General features: G+C 36.9%; 1 protein-coding gene across 5 annotated transcripts in view; it reads right to left on the bottom strand.

Moving 5' to 3' along the window:
• Positions 1-4,644: 4,644 nt before the first annotated feature.
• The window catches only part of LOC134531070 (uncharacterized), a 300,682-nt gene continuing 285,676 nt past the window's right edge, over positions 4,645-19,650 (bottom strand). For all 5 annotated transcript variants that reach the window (XM_063366596.1, XM_063366595.1, XM_063366597.1 and 2 more), the window contains 2 exons: positions 18,695-18,940; positions 4,645-6,258 (listed from right to left, as the gene is read on the bottom strand). In XM_063366596.1, coding sequence (XP_063222666.1) covers positions 5,710-6,258; positions 18,695-18,940 — 795 coding nt within the window. In that variant the 3' untranslated portion in view covers positions 4,645-5,709. The remainder of the gene's footprint in view (positions 6,259-18,694; positions 18,941-19,650) is intronic.

Raw genomic sequence — 19,650 nt, 5'->3', positions numbered from 1 at the left:
AATAAATATACACAAATAAGAGTGGGCAAAAGTTTTAACTTTTGGAATACAACAAAAATGTTTTATCGGCGACTGCATATAAGTCATCGAGTAAGCCTATCCTTTAACTATCTAAACTCTCTCTTTTTTTTTTTTAAAATAAACCCTGGCGGACGGCGGCTATTATTCCGTGCGCCTGCCGAGTGGAGTGAACAGTGGACACCGAGCGCGCATTCTATGTAATTCGAGGAGAACTATGAGAAGTATTTACATTTCATAAGTTTAGTAGCCGCGGCCCGTGTGTACAACACAAGTAATTGCAACTGGCTTGTTTCCGTGTGTATAGTTGGTTCGATTGATAATTGAGATACTGATTGTGTTATGAGCACGTATCTGTAACTCGACACGATTGGAAAACATATTTTTTTTTGGAAATAATACGGATTTTTGTAAGTATGTATTATTTCTGCTTGTAAAAAACAAAATAACGTTAACCCTAATGGTGGTGCCAAGGCATCTGTGGCACCTACCGTGCGCACGCCTATGGTTGAAGACACCTCCAATGTTGACGTCGTCCTTACCAACTGGATCTGCTCCTTCTTCGTCGCCGCTGACGTCAGGGTTTCCGTAGACGATGGTACAACCTCCATCGAGTTCGCCGTTAAAGACGGTAAAGATACCATCGAGTTCACAAGAACAGGTAATTACGCGACTTATGCACCAGAAGAAACAAACTAGGTGATTCTTACACCGTCTACGTCAGTAACAAACTGAGCGACCTGCTGTCTAGGACTCGCTTATATACATGCATTAGATGGAATAATACGCTAGTCAAATCAAGAACCATTTACTCTAATACTAGAGTCAAAACAACATTAAAAATAGAAGTCCATTCAACGAAAAAGGCAGCACATTTTGGAAGCACCATCAACAAAAAGGCAGCTAATTTTGGAAGTACCATCAACAAAAAGGCAGCACATTTTGGAAGCACAATCGAAAAGGCAGCACATTTCGGAAGCATAATCAAAAATGCAGCAAATTTTGTAAGCACCATCAACAGAAAGGCAGCACATTTTGGAAGCACAATCAAAAAGGCAGCACATTTTGGATGCACCGTCAATTAAAAGGAAGCACATTCTACAAAACGAAAGCTAATTTAACGAAAAGGAGGTACATTCTCACGTTCATTCAACTCGGTAGGATGCGATCGTCAATGTTAAGTTAGGACATAATGTCTCTATAAGTCTATGAATCCGTCAGTTTTTAGTTCTAGACTTTAGACTTGTTAACAATTTCAATATGTATGTTAATCACTTACAACCTACCAGAGAGAAAAACTTGTTAAAAAAATTATTTTACTGCATCCAAAAATTAATCATATTTATGCTCTAATGGTTTTTCCCTAAATTATTTAATACTAGATATATTAATATAAATTTTTTTATCAATCTATGGATACTAACTGTAATTATCTACATAATATTATATGTACTGTATTTACCAAAGTCACATGTAGTATATTCCACTGTGTTGTAATGCATTATACTTATTTCCTTTTGTATTGACTTTTACTTTATATTTAAATTATTTACACTAAGTATAACTTCAGATTGTGTGTCCTTTGTCTGTGTCAATGTTCTAATTATTTTTGTTTTCTATTTGTTAATTGTCATTTTTTTGTGTTTGTTTTTATGTATGGTGGCTACCACCCCCGCTCATTGCTGTTGGTAGTCATCTCACAACTTGAATAATAATAATAGTAATTCATTGGCTCCAATAGTCATGGCTCCATTAGTCATTGACACCAACAGCCTTTGGCTTCAAATGTCATAGGCGCTGTTGAAGCAAAAGGCAGTTGGAGCCAATGACTGATTGAGCCAATGACCGTCGACCGTCGACGGTGTAAGGATCACCTTGTTTGTTTCTTCTGGTGCATAAGTCGCGTAATTACCTGTTCTTGTGAACTCGATGGTATCTTTACCGTCTTTAACGACGAACTCGATGGAGGATGTACCATCGTCTACGGAAACCCTGACGTCAGCGGCGACGAAGAAGGAGCAGATCCCGTTGGTAACGACGATGTCAACATTGGAGGAGACTTCAACAGTCGTGGTACCACCAGCAGAAGAGAGTTTAATGACTTCAGAGCTGGCTGTGCAGGAAACCACGATGAACGACGTTTCGCCCTCGATGGAGACTTCAATGGTTGTTGATTCGACAACAACTAACAAACATCGGTGCTCTTACTGCGACAAGATTTTCTCAAACAACAGCAATGCTCGTCGTCACGAGAAGAGAGAATGCTCTGATGAGTGTCATGAATGGTTTACTCGAATTGATAATTTGCGACGACATGCGAAAAACTGTAAAGGTGAAGTCCGTGCGCCCACTGCTGAACTACCTGCAGAAATTTCGACTCATCGCTTTACATTGGAGACACGAAAGTGTACAAGCAAAAAAACAGATCTGCAGCAAACGATTGGTATGGTATCTGGACATGGAACTAAACTTAAGACAGTGATTGGTGCACTACATGTGAATGATAATGGCTTCTACTTGGCGCAGTCTGCATTTCGTGGAACATTGAAAGACTACTATTATCTAAATACGCTTAGAGAGTCGAAAGACATTTGTAATTTTCTTTACGATATCAGACAGAACATAATCAATCAGCTTACTGATGATTTAGCAACAAACGGACCTTTGAAATATAACTTGTGGTTGGACTGTATATATGGAAAGCCATATCCGTTTGATGAAAAAGTGAACAAGTGTGTATTCAAGACACCGGCTGCAGTAATTTACAGTTCTGACGATGTGAAGCAAACTGTTAAACACGGTATCCAGAAACTCTGTCAAGAAGAGGAGGACTGTCAGCAAAGGTTCTGGTTGGTCTCTGTCTAGTATAAACCGATTGGAGCTAAGAATTAGTCATTTCACGCCTATTCAGGGCTAAATGTTTATAAGATTGCTGGCTTTTGCAAGTGATCCTGTAGTAGAATAGAAATTATGTAATAAATATTATGTTTGTAAAAGAACTTGTGGTGTTTTATTCCTCGAACATGACACTTTACTAGTATTTAAATTAAATTTATTTTTAGCTTCGTCTACAGATCGAACCATGTATCGATTCAATATTTACATTAATGTTTTCATTTTGATAAATTTTGGAATATTCTCGAATTTCTAGCTAAATAATTATAAATTACCAAAATGGCACCCTAATGATAAGATGGCGGGTATCATAGTAATAATAAATTATTACTGCACTCTAGCGGGTAAAAATTACACTAACATGGCGTCATCACACTCTAGGAGCCGAAAACAAGATGGTAGCCTCCAGCAGGCGAGAACTAGATGGTGGACATGTCATCATGTCAGCTGATGATATATACCATGGTATTGGTAGGTCATTCGGCAGGTGGCTTTCATGGAAGAAGGAGCCTGTCGACATTTTTTTTTTTTTTTGCTCTTAGTGGGTTGGAACCGAGGGCATCAATGCGTGTGTTTTTAAATATTGTTTTATTAAAATGTGATTAAAACAATTGTATTATAATTTTTGGATTTTTTTTCCGAATTTCTAGCATAAAGTTACAGATTTTAATATGGCGGTCGTAACTAATATTGCAACATAAGTTTTTTAAAATATTTTTATTATTTAATTTGATTGATTAATTTTTTTAATTTTTTTTTAATTTTTCCTGATTTTCTAACATAAATATTACGGTTTTTCAAGTTAGCGGCCAAACGAAACATGCAACATTAATAGGATCCAATATGGCGGTCGTAACAAAGTGTTATGATCACATCGTGCTCAACCAAGATGACGAACGTAATGATAAGTGCAACAGTGGTTTTTAAGTAAAATTTTATTAAATTTTTATTATTCAATTTGATTGATTAATTTTTTTAAAGATTTTTAAAAATTTTGCCCGTTTTTCTATCATAAAAATTAAGAATTTTCAAGATGGCGGAAATGACGTCATACTAGGTGACGATATATACTTTAACATAAGTGGTGGGGGTCAGTCTGCCAGCAGTCACTATGAGGGAAGGATCAGTCGCCATTTTTTTTGCACTCGTCGGGTTCGAACCGAGGACTTTTTATTGTAAGTCTTTTATATAAAAAAATTATTAAAATTTTATTAATTGAATTGTTTATGAATTTTAATTTTTTTTCATTAAATTCGGATAATAAATAAAGATTTTCAAGATGGCGGCCGTAACGGAAATTTCGACGGTGACGTCATACTCATATTACGTCAGAGGCTTATAGGAGGCTGTAGACAAGGATGCTTAAGCCTCTTTTAGGATTTTGTGTTCTTTCTAAGGCAAAAGTATGAGGTTTTTCGAAATCCTAATTTTAAAATTTTTGTGGAAGAAAACCAGAAATGTTTCCTCAAAACGTGAATTTTGGAGTCATTTTGAGTCATTTTTGAGTAATTTTGAGGAATTTTTGAGTCCAAAATGGCAGCCGTGACGTCACAATCCAAGACGGTGGTTCGGCTCCCGGCTCCGGACCCTGGACCCTGTGCCCGGAGCCCCCAAACTATACTACTACAGTAGTTCAAAAGCAATGATCAAGTTCCAGTTATAAGTAGCACAAGATAATTTAAAAAAGCAAAGCACAAATTAATAGGTTCAGTTACAGTCAGAAAACAGTAATTGGAAAGTTTGTCACATTTGACAGGTTTAATTATTCGATTTTGTTTACAATAAAACCTAGTAGCATACACTCAGCAAAGTATAGTACCGTTCTAAAACATAATTATAGAAGAAACAATTTCTTTGACTATTTAAAAAAATATATTTCATAGTACCAGTTTCTGTTCGTCAGTCGCAACACTGGACAGCACGGTCTGATATAACCAGTCTTTATACAACCAGTGCGGAACGATAAATACAACAAACACATAATATTTTATATTGACATGTCATCTTTCTAACTAAAATTGAAGTAAAAATATAAGCTTATTTATATCCGTTTATAAACTATTACATCAATGCTGCACAATATAAAGTCACAGTAGCAGGAACTAATACTACTTTTGCGGTGCCATTTAATGCACTTAATCATCATCCAAACGATTACAATTCCCAGCTAAACTAAATGCATTCAATATATAATATATAATATTTAACTAAGAACGGAGAACGTGATAATCCTGCATGTTATCAACAGAGATCATAATACACTTGCGGTGTCTTTTCTCACTTGACTCGAACACGTCAGCTATGGAAATAAGACTTTGGTAGAGAAGCAGCTGCAGTGGGGGTGGGGAGTCAGCGGCAGGAGTCGCCCTTGGCCGCCGCCGGCTGCGCCACCAGCGACCTGAGCGACAGGTAGCGGTCGCGGTCGGCCGCGCCCACGCTGGTGATGTGCTGGAAGCAGCAGGGCTGCGAGATGTGCGCCTTGGAGGGCCGCGGGTGAGTCAGCGGCAGGAGTCGCCCTTGGCCGCCGCCGGCTGCGCCACCAGCGACCTGAGCGACAGGTAGCGGTCGCGGTCGGCCGCGCCCACGCTGGTGATGTGCTGGAAGCAGCAGGGCTGCGAGATGTGCGCCTTGGAGGGCCGCGGGTGAGTCAGCGGCAGGAGTCGCCCTTGGCCGCCGCCGGCTGCGCCACCAGCGACCTGAGCGACAGGTAGCGGTCGCGGTCGGCCGCGCCCACGCTGGTGATGTGCTGGAAGCAGCAGGGCTGCGAGATGTGCGCCTTGGAGGGCCGCGGGTGAGTCAGCGGCAGGAGTCGCCCTTGGCCGCCGCCGGCTGCGCCACCAGCGACCTGAGCGACAGGTAGCGGTCGCGGTCGGCCGCGCCCACGCTGGTGATGTGCTGGAAGCAGCAGGGCTGCGAGATGTGCGCCTTGGAGGGCCGCGGCGGCGCCGGTCCGCGCTGCCTCTGCGCCTTCTTGCCGCGCCGCGGCACGGACAGGCTGATGTTGCTGAAGTCGGCCGTGAGGCGCTCCAGGTGCGCGCCCAGCTCGGCCGCCGCCTCGGCGCAGTCGAAGCTGAGGCCCGCGAGGCGGCGGTGGTCGCGCGACTCGTGCAGCGTGTGGAAGGCCTCGCCCGCCACGCGGTACGCGCTCAGGTTGTCCACCGTGTCCTGCCACAGCGTGAAGCAGGTGCCGCGCTCGGCCAGCAGCAGCTGGATGCGGCGGCGGCGGCGGGAGCGCGTCTCGCCCGAGTCGAGCAGCACGACGGGCACGCCCGTGTGCGCCAGCGCCCAGTCCTCCTGGGCCGCCGAGCCCAGGTACAGGTTGGCGAGCGAGCGGCACACGAACACCTGCGCCGCCAAGCCCTCGTTCTATTCATGTCAACCAAACAACTTTAATTCACGAGTAAAACATTTAATTAACACTATTCGAGACCATAATTTTGTAATAATTCCAAGCTGATATCTGACTTACTTAGGCTTTTTTCACACCGAGTTACACAAAATTCGCCCCCCAGTGCGGGTGCGTGACGCATCAGCGAAAACGCGTGAGAATTGTCTCTCGAGCCACACTGGACTCGCCATCCCGGCACATTCCCAACTGCCAGTAGAAAATATTTGTTTTTAAAAAAATACCACTTTTTTTTTTAAGACGGACAACAAAGTATAGAATAGCTTCTCCTAGCCCCATACAAATTTATAACCCCGTACAGATTCCTAACCCCACTATAGATTGTCCTGAAAATTTCTGATTGTGAATTTGTTTTATTTATGAAAATACTTGTAAGCTTTTAAAGGAAAAAAAAAAGTGTGGCGCATGTAATAGGGAGTGTAGGGAGTTGCTGTTGTTGATAAAACTCGCACAACAGTTCATATAATTTGCAGTTGTATAACCTAGGTGATCTATTCGTAATCCAATCAATGCGCAACGCGGTCTTTTTCGTTTTATATCTTTTAAAGTATGTTCATAGCAACTGAAAATTTAAAATCACAAATTTTCAGAAAAATCTGTAATGGCGTTAGGAATCTGTATGGGGTTAAGGGAATTATTATTTTTAGTCAGTTTTAACCATATGGTATTTATTATTATTATTACTTTTTTCCATACATGGATGCCTTTTCCACCAAGAATTTAGTGTTTGTGAGTTTCTTCCTGGCTGAAGAGAGCGAATAAAACATTGATAATAAGCTGGTTCAGTTTGTATGAAAAATATATCCTTTACAGTTTGGGCAGATTAAAGTCTGAATTTGCTTATAAAGTAAATGGCTAATTATTTAAAAGAGCTGTATGCACTCCCCTCGTTTGTTTTGATTTATTTAAAGGTAATGCCAAGAAGTAGTTAAAAATGACTAATTAAAAAACTCATACATAATTATATATTTTTACATTTTGAAAAATTCTTAATACAGAGAAAATATACAGATTTTAATTTTCTCAGGCTGTGAAAATTAGGGTTAAATATGTTCATGAATTTGTAAAGAGCACTAAATAACATAGATGAAGAATTTACAAAAGATTTTGGTTAAATGTTACATCATATGTATTTATGAAGTTATTCCCACCTCCATCCTATTGAAAACTAAAGCCCGGAGCATCCGATGATACGGGCAATACTGTTGCCTAACACCACGAATCCGGGGCCACTGCTAACCAAAATCCAAATATTTGTACCAACAGACAAATACGTAGGCAGACAAGAAACCAAGTTAATAAAAATTTGGTAAAAATGGATTTGGAGGAAGCTAATGCATTGTTTTGTTGTTGATACAGCAAAAAGAAAAGCCGTAAAAAAACACTGAAATTATCAGATTCTATGTTCAGCGATATAACAACGGTTTCTAACGAACACAATTTTTATTAAAGTTTTGAGTATTCATTTGCAGGGATGTCCCTGATAGCGATTCTTTCCTGCACTTCTAAAATAAACCTTTAGTTGCGAAAACTTGACTCCACCATCACTCGAAGAAACAGCTATATTGCAGGAAGTGGCTTCATTCAAAACGCGCCAGTATGCACCAGGGACGAAACTAGAAATTTGGGAGGGGGGGGCGGGCGAACGGGGCTTGTGACCCGGGCGCATTTTGGGGAACGCTAAACTGGCATAATAATTTTTACTACACACACACTTGAATATTGTAGTGTTAGAACACAAAAAAAATGTTGGAGGGCAGATGAACTGAATTTTGTCTTGGAAGATACATAATGTCAGCTATTTAAGAATGGTATTTTTCGCCTACCATCCAACTTGCGATAGTACGGAGGTGAATTATAGTGCAAATACCTTCTAGACTGTATGTCTGGCAACACTACCGTGGCCCTGTGGGAACCATGGAGAGAAATCCCCACCCGACCTGGGAAAGTTCTCATCCCGCCCCACCCCGACCCACCGCCATAGTCTGAACTATCTTCAGCTCATCACAACAACCCAGTAGGGTCATTCGCCCGGGAATATCTTTTCATGTTTGTAGCATTTCTGTTCTCTCAGTTAAGTCATTTTTGCTGTTTGCGATTATACGATCTCGTCCACTGAATCAATTGTGTTTGACGATCGATTTTAATCACAAAAAATGTAAAAAAAAAAAAAGTATGGTGCAGAATTTAAAAGAACCTAAAGAACGAGAAAAAGAAACTCGCCAGTCTTCTTCCTTGTCATCATCTTGGCTTAATGTCAAATACATTATTAACTAATTTTAAAAACTAAAGTAACGATTTTTTAAATATTACCTTTTTATTTAATTTATTGTAATAGAAAAGTATTACACTAGAACTAAAACAGAGCCACGTTTAAGTCTAATTCTTAATTTTACACAACATTTTATAAGTCCGTAGGCAAACAAATGATATTAATACTGCTGCGCGTGTCTGTCCGTCGGTAAGATACGTTTAATAAACCTCTCTGTAAAGCGATTATGTTTGATTAAATTTCACACTTCTGTCTATACAATTATTCTACTATTTATGGTATTATCGGTTTGCGGGTATTTCATAATAACATTCTTGGAAAAGGTGTGATTAAATATTTTGGATTAAATTTTTTAAAAATGATTTAGCACACTTCATTTTGAGAGAGCAAATTTTACTATTAAAAGCCAGAAATACTGGATATATATGGCAATAATCTTAAAATACCGGTTTAGTTGCCAGGATATAAAAATATATTTATGGAAATTGGATGAAATAGACCTACAAAATAAAATAAAAATTCCCTTTTGGCAACGCCTACAAGCGTAGGTATATTTCGAAGTACCTATTTACTCTAGAAATATTTTGGAAACTTCTAAAAACTTCTGGAACATTTTAAGTACTTAATGTACACAATATATTAAATTTATATCCTCCAATATTACAAAATGATCGATTAAATATTTGCTCATTTTCCATGTAGCGAAAATATTACGAATTTTTCTAACTCAATGTTTGCAGTATTGAATAGATTGTAACGAATTTTATATTATATGCCAACTAAGGTAATTATTTAATTTTGTTGATCTTCAAACACTGTTTTTCATCCCTTGCACTATTAAAGTGATCGTACAAAAATTTGCTTTGCACCAAGGTTTACGATAATATTAAGCTGGTTTAAAATAAACGAATTTGATGCTAAGGGATACTAAGGAAATGTAGATTTTTTTATTTTTTATTTTAACCCCTGTTTTTACGGTAGTATTTTGTTTCATCAAAAATAATTTTTGCCAAAGTTTTAGATGAAGTTTAGGATTTATACAATACATTGTAACATGTGATATATCTAATAAAAAAGTAATGATTGTTTTTTTACTTTCAAACCATGTTATTTCCACCCCTTGCTAAATGATTGGTTAGATAAAAATTTATATCAATAAAAATTTTTAAATAAGATTTAAAAATTGAAAAAAAAAGAATGGAATCAATAGTTTACATGGTAGGGAGTTCATTTATTTTCTCATTCCAACTCCAGGATTTTTAACGCCTTGCAATACATTTTTATGTTGTCAAAAAATGTTCATACAAATGTTTTAGATAAAAATTATAAGATTTCCAATCAATTTGAACTGATTTGATAGTGTGTCTATTAAGGAAGATTGAATTGTTTTCATTCAACCACTGTTTATTCCACCCCTTGCAAGGTCGTAAGAAATGACCAGACAAAAGTTGTAGATAATAATTCAAGGTTTTACAATAAATCAGAACGAATTTAATAGTGTGCATATTAAGGGAGTTTATAAAAATAATTTAGGACGAAAGTTGTTGATAATATTTTTAGGTTTTACAATAAAAAAATATTTAATTGTGATACGGTTTTATGATTTTTTTTTAAATTTATAACCCTCTCTTTTTAAACTTTTTGCAACAATGGTTCGTCTAATCAAAAACTTTTTCAGAGAAACACTTTGAACTAATTCAATGGTGTGCCTAAGAACAGAGTTATGATTTTTTTTTGTCTTTCAACATTGTTATTTTAAACCCTTTGCAGTTATGGTTGTTCTTATCAAAAATGATTTAAGACAAAAGTATTTGGTATTACTTCTACGAGTTATAATGCGTTCAAAAGGATATGATATTTATAATACTATGGAACTGATAGCTATTTTGTTTTGTTTTTAAAAAACGTCTTCATTTCTAACCCTTTGTTTGGATATTCCTCCTTAACGAACTCGGGTGATATTTTCCATGTTTATATTATTTGTATCAGTTTGGAAGTGATTTAATTAATTACAGCTGTTACGTATCCACAAAAATGTGATATATATAATTTTGAGTAAACGATGGTTTTGGGGTCTATGGACCATGAAAAGAAAAACTATTTAACAATTTTCCGGAAGTCACACCATGGTAACGGCTACAATAGGAAGTAATTCTTTGAAATCTACCTAAATTGATTCACATTTATATATCTGAAAAAAATAAGGCTATAATTCCAAATCGTTTCAAGAACAACAAATTTATTTTTTCCGCCGAACGCACTACATATCTTATTATATAGCAGTTTCGCTCAATTAATACTATTGTAATATACAGCCATGCAGGATATTCGCTAAAATTCGAATTTCAAGGTAGTATAGAAATAGCCTATAGCCTACAGAAATCACATACCTAGACTTAATTTAATTTATTCATCAAACGTCTAAAAACTTTGGTTTTGTATTGTAGGTGGCAGCAGTAGCAGTACGTATTCTGAAGAACACTCAGTTTAAGAGGTATGTGTAAGCAACAGAGATTGAGACGGCAAGAAGCCTCAAGAAGAACTTCAAATTCCAGCACAGCAAGGTAACTATGAAGATGTGTTACAACCATGCACTGTATCTGAGCAGCATTTTACGACTATCGTTGGAACATCGAAAGCATTTTTTTTTTTTCTGATTCTACAATTCTTACAAAAGACCTCGTCCAGGAAAGCCTCCTACTCATTTATTATTTCAGAGACCCCGGCAAATGGTGTGCAGCCTTTTCGGATGCAGAAAGGTGCTTTATAGATCAGGATTATTAAACAAGGGGAAGGTAGAGTCTGATCACAGTAATATCTCAAGAGATGGAAGAAATGTAACCAAATACTGGTTCACCAAAACTTTATCTGGTGGCCGCCTAAAGGTACGCCGAACATAGCTAACATACAGTCAATCAAAAAATACTTTGTTTTGTGTACCATACACACGTTTTTCCTACATGTTCTCTTAACTAAAGATACCTGTTTTGGCCAAGGAGGAAGGTTTCACTTAATGGAAAAAGTTGAGTGAAAGGATTCCTGTACATGAAAATTCACTTAAACACAAAAAGTGTTTGAATTATCCTTAAATAAAGATCTGGTATTGATAAAAAGCTGCAGGATCAAATAGCAAATGAGGAAACACACTGCAGAGGAAGTTTGTATGTAATAATTGATGTCATTATACATTTGGCAAAACAAGGTAGTCCATTAAGAGATTCTGATGATCCCTAGAATTTAGCGACCTTAGATGTGGCAAGTTTTTAAACCCAACAGAGCTGGTATCTTATCATCCCCAACTAAGAGAGCAAAATCTTCGGCATAAAAAGGGCCACGTCAACTACTTTTATCCTTATAATCAAAATGAAATTTTAGGAACTTTCGCTGGAGAACATATAGTTAATGACATAAGCTTCTAACACTTTACCATTATGTTTGACTGCACGCCCGATTTAAGCCATTTTGAACAAATGTCTGAAGTTCCTCGTTATGTGAAGATCACCAAAAATGGCCTTCAGATAGTGGAAAGTTTTGTTGATTTTATAATAGTTAGTGAGAAAACTGGTTTGTATCTTTCAGAAGAGATTTTAGAAAAACTCAGAAATGATGGATTATATATTAATAACTGCAGAGGGCAGACATATGATAACGCGTCAAACACGGCTCTCATATAAAAAGGAGTTTAATCCCGAATGAAAGAAGTAAATAGTTTCGTGTATTTTGTTTCGTGTGCAGCACATTTTCTTAGCTTAGTTGGCGTGAATGCTGTTAGTTTATCACCAGAGGCAGAGTCCTACTTCGGCCAACTTAATTGCCTGTGAAATTACTTTGCTTCCTCAACCAATAGATGGGAGATTCTAGTGAAACATGTTCCCTCATCTCTCAAACTGCAAAGAAATACCAGATGGTCGACTAAGAGGGAAGTTGTAGCTGTAATATGTAAGCATTTAGACAAAATTATAGATGCTTTAAATGATCTCGGGACCAGCCCAATAACAGGTGAAACAAAACGGAAGCAACTGCTTTTCTAAGAAATGTCAAAACGTTTGAATTCATTGTCCTCAACTATTTTTGGTATATGGAACTAAGCCGCATTGATAACGTCAGTAAATTATACCAAAGAGAGGAGATCACCATCGATCTATCAGCTAAACATATTAACCATCTGATATCATCATTATAATAAAAAAGGTTAAATAGTTCCACTAATGCAAACAGAGAAGCGAAAGAAACAGCAGAAAAGCTTAACCGAGATTCTCATTTTAAAGATGTACAGGGGAGTAAGAAGAAGCGAATGGTTAATGAAAAGGGCAAAGATGAAAGCTATGAATTCTTAGAAGAAAAAAGTTCAGACTGTTGATTACAAAAAAAAAAAAAAACAAGATCTGGGTTAACTGATATAAAAGTTTCTAGCTATTCAAAATATGAATAGTTTATTTGGTTTCACTCAATGAAGCTCTGTTCAAAACATTAAATGGAGAATAATCGAAGAAACCGGAAATTGATTTAGCTACGACAAATGAAAAAAGATTTAGACACGGACGAGCTGGCGATAGAAGTTTAAAAGTTTTTAGTATCACGCCTGGGATTAAAGCCCTAATATGAAAACAGTTACACCAGCAGATCTTCTGCCATTAATATATAAGAATGGGCCTGAAGACGTACGTATTATTAGAGAGGAGGTGGGGAAGGATAGGCCTAATGCATACCACTCTTAAAGACAACTGGTATAGTAAATACATTTCTTAAGGCGATTGGTGCACGGTAAAAAACGGTCACAGGCCCGAAAACAATTAATTTTGTATCATATGACCACTAAAGAGTCTAGATGCCTATGTGGGTGACCGTTACTATGTAGGGAGGTCAGGAGCTTAGTTCCAGCTCGTCAGTGGCGAGATGGCCTTCATACGGGAAGGGTGTCGCTGGTGGTCGCTCTGCGGCCTGCCATCTAGCGGGAACTAACAAAACCTCGAAGGTTGTATCTCGCTCTCCCTCTAACACACAGCCGATAAGGTTCTATCGTGCCCGGAGGAGGGGAAGGTTTATCAGGTTTCTCTTTCACTCATTCTTCGCCATGGGGAGGCGGAATGGATTATTTTGTGTCCGCAACTGCGCAGACGTCATGTGGCCACTCCCGCACTCTTCTCACTCAACTCGCTCATTCTCTCACACTATTTCAATAAATCTTTTCAAATCTTCAACATCAATACTTTAAACCATTGCGCTTCCTACGGATTAATTATATTTCATGCAAGTGCCCGAATTCAGCTGCAAAAAAATAAAATGCGTAGTCAATTTTTTTCTTCAAAAACCTTCCCAAACACTGTGTGTTAAAAAACATTCTGAAAGCCCATTTTTCTAGATAAATGGAAATTCTAAATCACCTACGCCACAAGGAAACATTGTGCTTTAATATTATGTAAAGAAAACACCTCTTAGTTTTATAGTTATGTAAAGGTGGTGTGATATGTTTTAGATGTCGCACCATCTTATCATCCATGTAGAAGAGTTACCCGAAAAGCTAACAAGACTATTGCCATGGAAATTGAAATATGGTTAAGGAAATATTTTTCAAATGTTTGTAAACAGTAAACAACATATAAAAAATCTTATAACTGTAAAATTAAATTACAAACAACCCTATAGCAAATTTAAATTCAATATGAAAAAGTCTACAATAATGTTTACAAGAAACGAAATTGCAATAGCAATACAAAAATATCGCAATTTTGATACATTGTTAATATATATATATTATTTTTAATAAAGGCAATAAAAATGACATACTCAATATTTGGAATACAATAAATACCTTAAGCCCTACATAATTGCTGCGATATTCACAATAAATGCTTTTCTTATATATAGTAATTAAAAAACATCGTAAATAATATATGAACATACATATTATGGTGAAGGAAAGTGGACACTATCACACTGAAAAATCTTAGAGGGTAGTTTTCCTCATCTTATTTCTTTCTTTGCATTTTTGGTCTTGTTCGTTAAAATATTTCATGTTCAAATACTTGATACGCATATACGTTCTTGTCCTGACAAAACAGTATATAACTTCTTCTGGATATTTATTTGCAGTAGTTCCGCAAATAATTTTAGTCAGTGATTCAAAAATCCGCTCTTTTTTGCACAAATTGTTGCCATGAATATTATCAAAACACATTTCAGCGATCTTTATTAATTAAAAAAATTCATTAGTGGGACATTTTATGTTATCCTTTGATTGTACATGTATCCAGCTATCGTCCTCCGAATTGAAATCCGTAGTGCCAAGGTCAGGATATTTATTTGTGAAACGGTGAGCTATATAGCCAGAAACATATTTCAGCCCTTCAAGAGAAATTTCGTCACTTGAAAGGGACCTGGCCTCTAAATCAAAGTCTATTTCTTCCATGTCAGCAAGATCTATTTCTTTTAAAGGTGATTTCTCTTGAAATGTCTTTGTAAAATACATTTCCTTGCACAAAAGTAGTTCTGTAATTTCATTCTGATAAGCACTGTCCTGTTCCATTTCATTTGACGAAAAATCACTTACCAAACACATTTCGTCTGTCTTCTCATCCGTGTTTTTCCGTTCAGCAAAAACTGCTGCAGAATGTTTTCACAATATGTAGTTTATAATTCTGTATTTAAAGTAAATGGGCGACAGATGCGTATTTTATTACATACTTTATATTAGCTTCACCTGTATGTTTGTTTGTCTGTCCGTCTGTAACTCTTTCGACTAAGAGTGAGTGGCTATCAAAGTAAAATGTCCCACCAATTTCATCACGTTCGTTAGCCGAGCGGTCTAAGGCGCGCGACTTCTGAGTCGTCAGCTTTCGGATTCAGCGATCATGGGTTCTACTCCCGGCCACTGCCGGAAAAAAAAATGTTTTTTTTTTCTGGTAAATTCTAAGATTATATCCATACATCTACCTGTAAATGATTCGGAGAGACTTTACCATTTCTTTGTGACGTTGCAACTCCAAATAGTTATCTCAGATGGTAATAGGTAGTGTCGGTTACTCATTTCCCTATGATAATTATACATAAATATAGTTTAAAAAACTAAAAAAACATGCTTTTAAAGAATATCAAACTAAAAAGTTAAAAATAAATATAGTTTAAAAAACAAAAAAAAAACATGCTTTTAAAGAATATCAAACTAAAAAGTTAAAAATAAATATAGTTTAAAAAACTAAAAAAAAAACATGCTTTTAAAGAATATCAAACTAAAAAGTTAAAAATAAATATAGTTTAAAAAACTAAAGAAACATGCCTTTAAAGATTATCAAACTAAAAAGTTAAAAATAATTTTAAAATTTAATTTATGACAATAGTATATAAGCAATACTAGTATAAATGAGAAAAAAGCATGGGGCGCTTAATATACAAAAAATATGGCACAAAGCGCCTCAAGCTTTTTTTCTCATTTATACTAGTATTGCTTATATACTAATGTCATAAATTAAATTTTAAAATTATTTTTAACTTTTTAGTTTGATAATCTTTAAAAGCATGTTTCTTTAGTTTTTTAAACTATATTTATTGATGTTCCATACCTCTAATATACGGACAGAGAAAAAACCACTCTAACACATCTTAGTTCAGTTTAACTGTTAACAAATATTTAGGTTAACAGGTCCTATACATATTTCCGAATGTTTTACTGACTGAGTTATACTGGACATTAATTAAATTGATCGCTAATTTTCATACTTTTTTAAACGAAATTTTGAATTTATCATTTTATGTAAACTCTAATGCGTTAAAAAGTGTAACGCAACACTACACACAGGTAGTGATGTCTAGTGCACTGCCCTATGCACATTAGTTAACAAAAAAATAAAATGAAATATTAATTACTGATAAATAATACTTTGATGTCGTGATACAAGTAACACATGCTTATCTGATATTTATCTCAATTAGAATACGAAATAGGAAGATAAAATAATTAACTGATTTTAAGACTGATTTATTTTACACAGTACAGTGCATTTTGAAGACAAATGGGTCTTAAGAAGCGAAAATCGTACTCGATTAAAGGATGGTATGGTGTTCGGTATATTAAGGTTTCCCTCAAAGTAACGGTTTCAGAATGCTTTTAAGATATTAGTTACATCCCAACATAAGTTTAAAACATTTCTCTTAAGAGTGTGCTTCGTAGCATTAAAAATGTGCCTTAATTATTTTGCAAATTTATCATTGTTATGGTGACGATGTCAGGGGTTTTCGTAATTTTTTTTTAGAAATATAGTACAGTATTAGCAACTACGTTAAGAACTGTTATTTTATTCACACAGAGAAAAGAAATACAAAATGCTAAAATTTGGCGTTTGTCTTTTTATATACTATATAGGTTTGTTATTATATGTGTGTTGTAACCTGTATAAAAATGTTAAATATATTCAACAATATTTGGTAATTATATATATTAAAAAACTTTTATGTACGCGACTTGAAACTACGTGAAAGGTTTTCAGTCTATAAAGGCCTATTCTATGATTTTTTTAAATTATTAATTCTTTTGCAAACAATTAATAAAATTGGAAGTTTCTTACATTGTCAGTATATGCATAGCATTACAGTTATTCCAAACAATTCTCTACCAGTGTTTACCTAAGGTTTGCATGTTACGTTGGTTCTTCTACTAATACACGTATATTACAAGAGGTTTGTAATAGATTAAATGAGGTAAGTAAGAATTCGTTTTTATAAACGTTGTGTATGAAATTATAAATTTTGAGATGTATAAAGAAGTGCGTTCCGAAGACATATGTCCGTAGTGTTACCCACTGAAACATTATTCCCACTTCAACTCTTTGTAAAAATAAAAGTATGGGGTTGAATGCGTCAAAAGGGGTATATAAATAAAATTTAAGGCTTCTCCCTTATTTCATACGCTAGTGTCCCCCACTTACAATTGCAAACAAAAATTTTTCCTCGATGTTGTAATTTACTCTGCGTAATCACAAAAATTTTTGGCAGTAAATAAGTATTTAATTTTTAAAAATGAAAGCATTCATGTTTCGAAAAAAAATATTAAAGCGATGTGGGGAAAAAAAATGTTTATAGATTCTCCAGTAAAATTTTCAGTTTGATTGTTTTGATAGTTTCGGAGCTGTTGCGAGTTTAGTTTGGAGGATTCTCGGCCGCGCGAGGCGAGTTTGGCTCTTTTTCATTTTCTTCCAGCGTAGGAAGCCGATACCCGGCTTCACCTCGCATTCTGCTGGCCTTCCCTTGTCCTCTCCAGATGTATTACTGTATATTAGCTCCATGAGCGCGACCTTGACAGTCCCTTCGTTTCTTCGGTCTCCTCTTCGTCATCCCTCTACACCCCATTCTTCCCCCTCCCCACCCGCAGGCTGCGGCCCGCCGGCCGGAGCTCCGCCGGACTACCTGGTTGCGACAAGCGCCGCCCTCAGCGCCACGTCGCGGGGACCTTCTTCCCGGCGGCGAGAGTTTTACACGCAGCACTAGAACTGTCACTCCAGAGGGCATGTTTTGAGCCGGATCGTATCAAAAACAAAAGGATATGAAAATATATACATAACTCAATAGTGTTCTGCCAATTATGTTTTCATTTTCATTTAAATTTATTCTTTAAATCGCTCCTGAAGTAGTCCAGCAGTGATCAATGGAAATTGTCAATATTAAACTGTAATTTTGATGATGAAAATTTTTTCTTCTTACTTTTATATGTGCATAAACCTATTCGTACACTCGTTTCTTGAACTATACTTAAGTTTAACATAATTATGTGTTTTCTAAATAATTCTGGCTTGGAATAAAAATAAATGCATTTAAAATGACATAACTCAGTAAAAAAAGTTTATTAAAAATATCCTAGGTATATTATGTCTTAAAAAGAAGCATCAAAAATAAATATGTACAGTTAAATTAGTTTTGTCGTAATATTTTCCATGCACCAATCGCCTTAAGGATTCTCGGCTTGTGGGGGAGATGATTATGAGAAGGGGTGCCAAATAGAGACTAATCATGATAAATGATGTGGAGGGGAGATTGCACACTAATTGAGATTAACGAGAAATTGGCGTATTGCGTTAACAGAACTTGTATGAAAGGACGACAGCAAGGCTGACCTGCGTCTTGAGGCCCTTGAAGAAGGTCTCGATCTGCAGGCGCTCGTGGTCGGAGACGCGCAGGTCCGCCACGCCGCTGTCCGAGGAGGCGGCCTCGCTGCCGTCGGTGGAGCTGAGCCGCCGCCGCCGCAGGCCCTGGCAGGAGTCGTACTTGGCCGTCAGCTGCCGCACCGCCTGCTGCTCGGGGCTCGCCGCCTTGTCCTCCAGCTGCGGGCACGAGGCGTACTGGCTCGCCAGCGCCATCGCCTGCAACACGCCGCGCACCGCTCACAGCAACCAGGCTCAGCTCGCTCATGAAACAATGTCCCAGTTGTATCAACTGTAAGCGTTGTTCAAGGTCACAAAAAGTAACTCAAAACAGTTTTACATAAGCGCATGCGTGAACAATGCTTTGTTTTTTTTCTCTCTCTCTCTCGCTTGCGGCGCAAAATAATGGCTCATCCCCCAATTAGTAAAGGGTGAACCTGTAAACTTTATTTGGCAGCAGGATGGAGCCCCTTCTCCACTGGAATCTCTTTGCGCGAGAGTGGTTGAACGTGGAAGTCCCTGACCGTTGGATTGGTGGTATTGGTCGAGACGACAGAGGTTTTTTTTTTTTTTCCGCTGGCCTCCATGTTCACCTGACATAACGCCATGAGGTTTTTTTGTTGTCTTAGGGCTTTATAAAATATCTTGTCTGCGTTCCGCAGCAACTTAATGTTTTTCCAGATTTGAGACAGAATTTAAGAGGCTATTGCTTTCATTACTCCGGTCTTGTTAACCAAACTGTGAGAAGAATTGGACTTTAGAGTGAATGTTTGCCGTATAAATAAAGGTGCACATATTGAAAATTATATAGAAAAATTACGGTAGTTTACCTTCAATTTAATGTACAATTTGTTTTAAATAGTCTAAATTAAACTGTTATAATGTACCATTTAAAATGGGACATTCTTTATGTACCATTTAAAATGGGG

The sequence above is a fragment of the Bacillus rossius genome, chromosome 3 (assembly GCF_032445375.1).
Source record: "Bacillus rossius redtenbacheri isolate Brsri chromosome 3, Brsri_v3, whole genome shotgun sequence".
In the NCBI taxonomy this organism is placed as follows: Eukaryota; Metazoa; Arthropoda; class Insecta; order Phasmatodea; family Bacillidae; genus Bacillus; species Bacillus rossius.
This window is presented reverse-complemented; position numbering and strand designations above follow the sequence as displayed.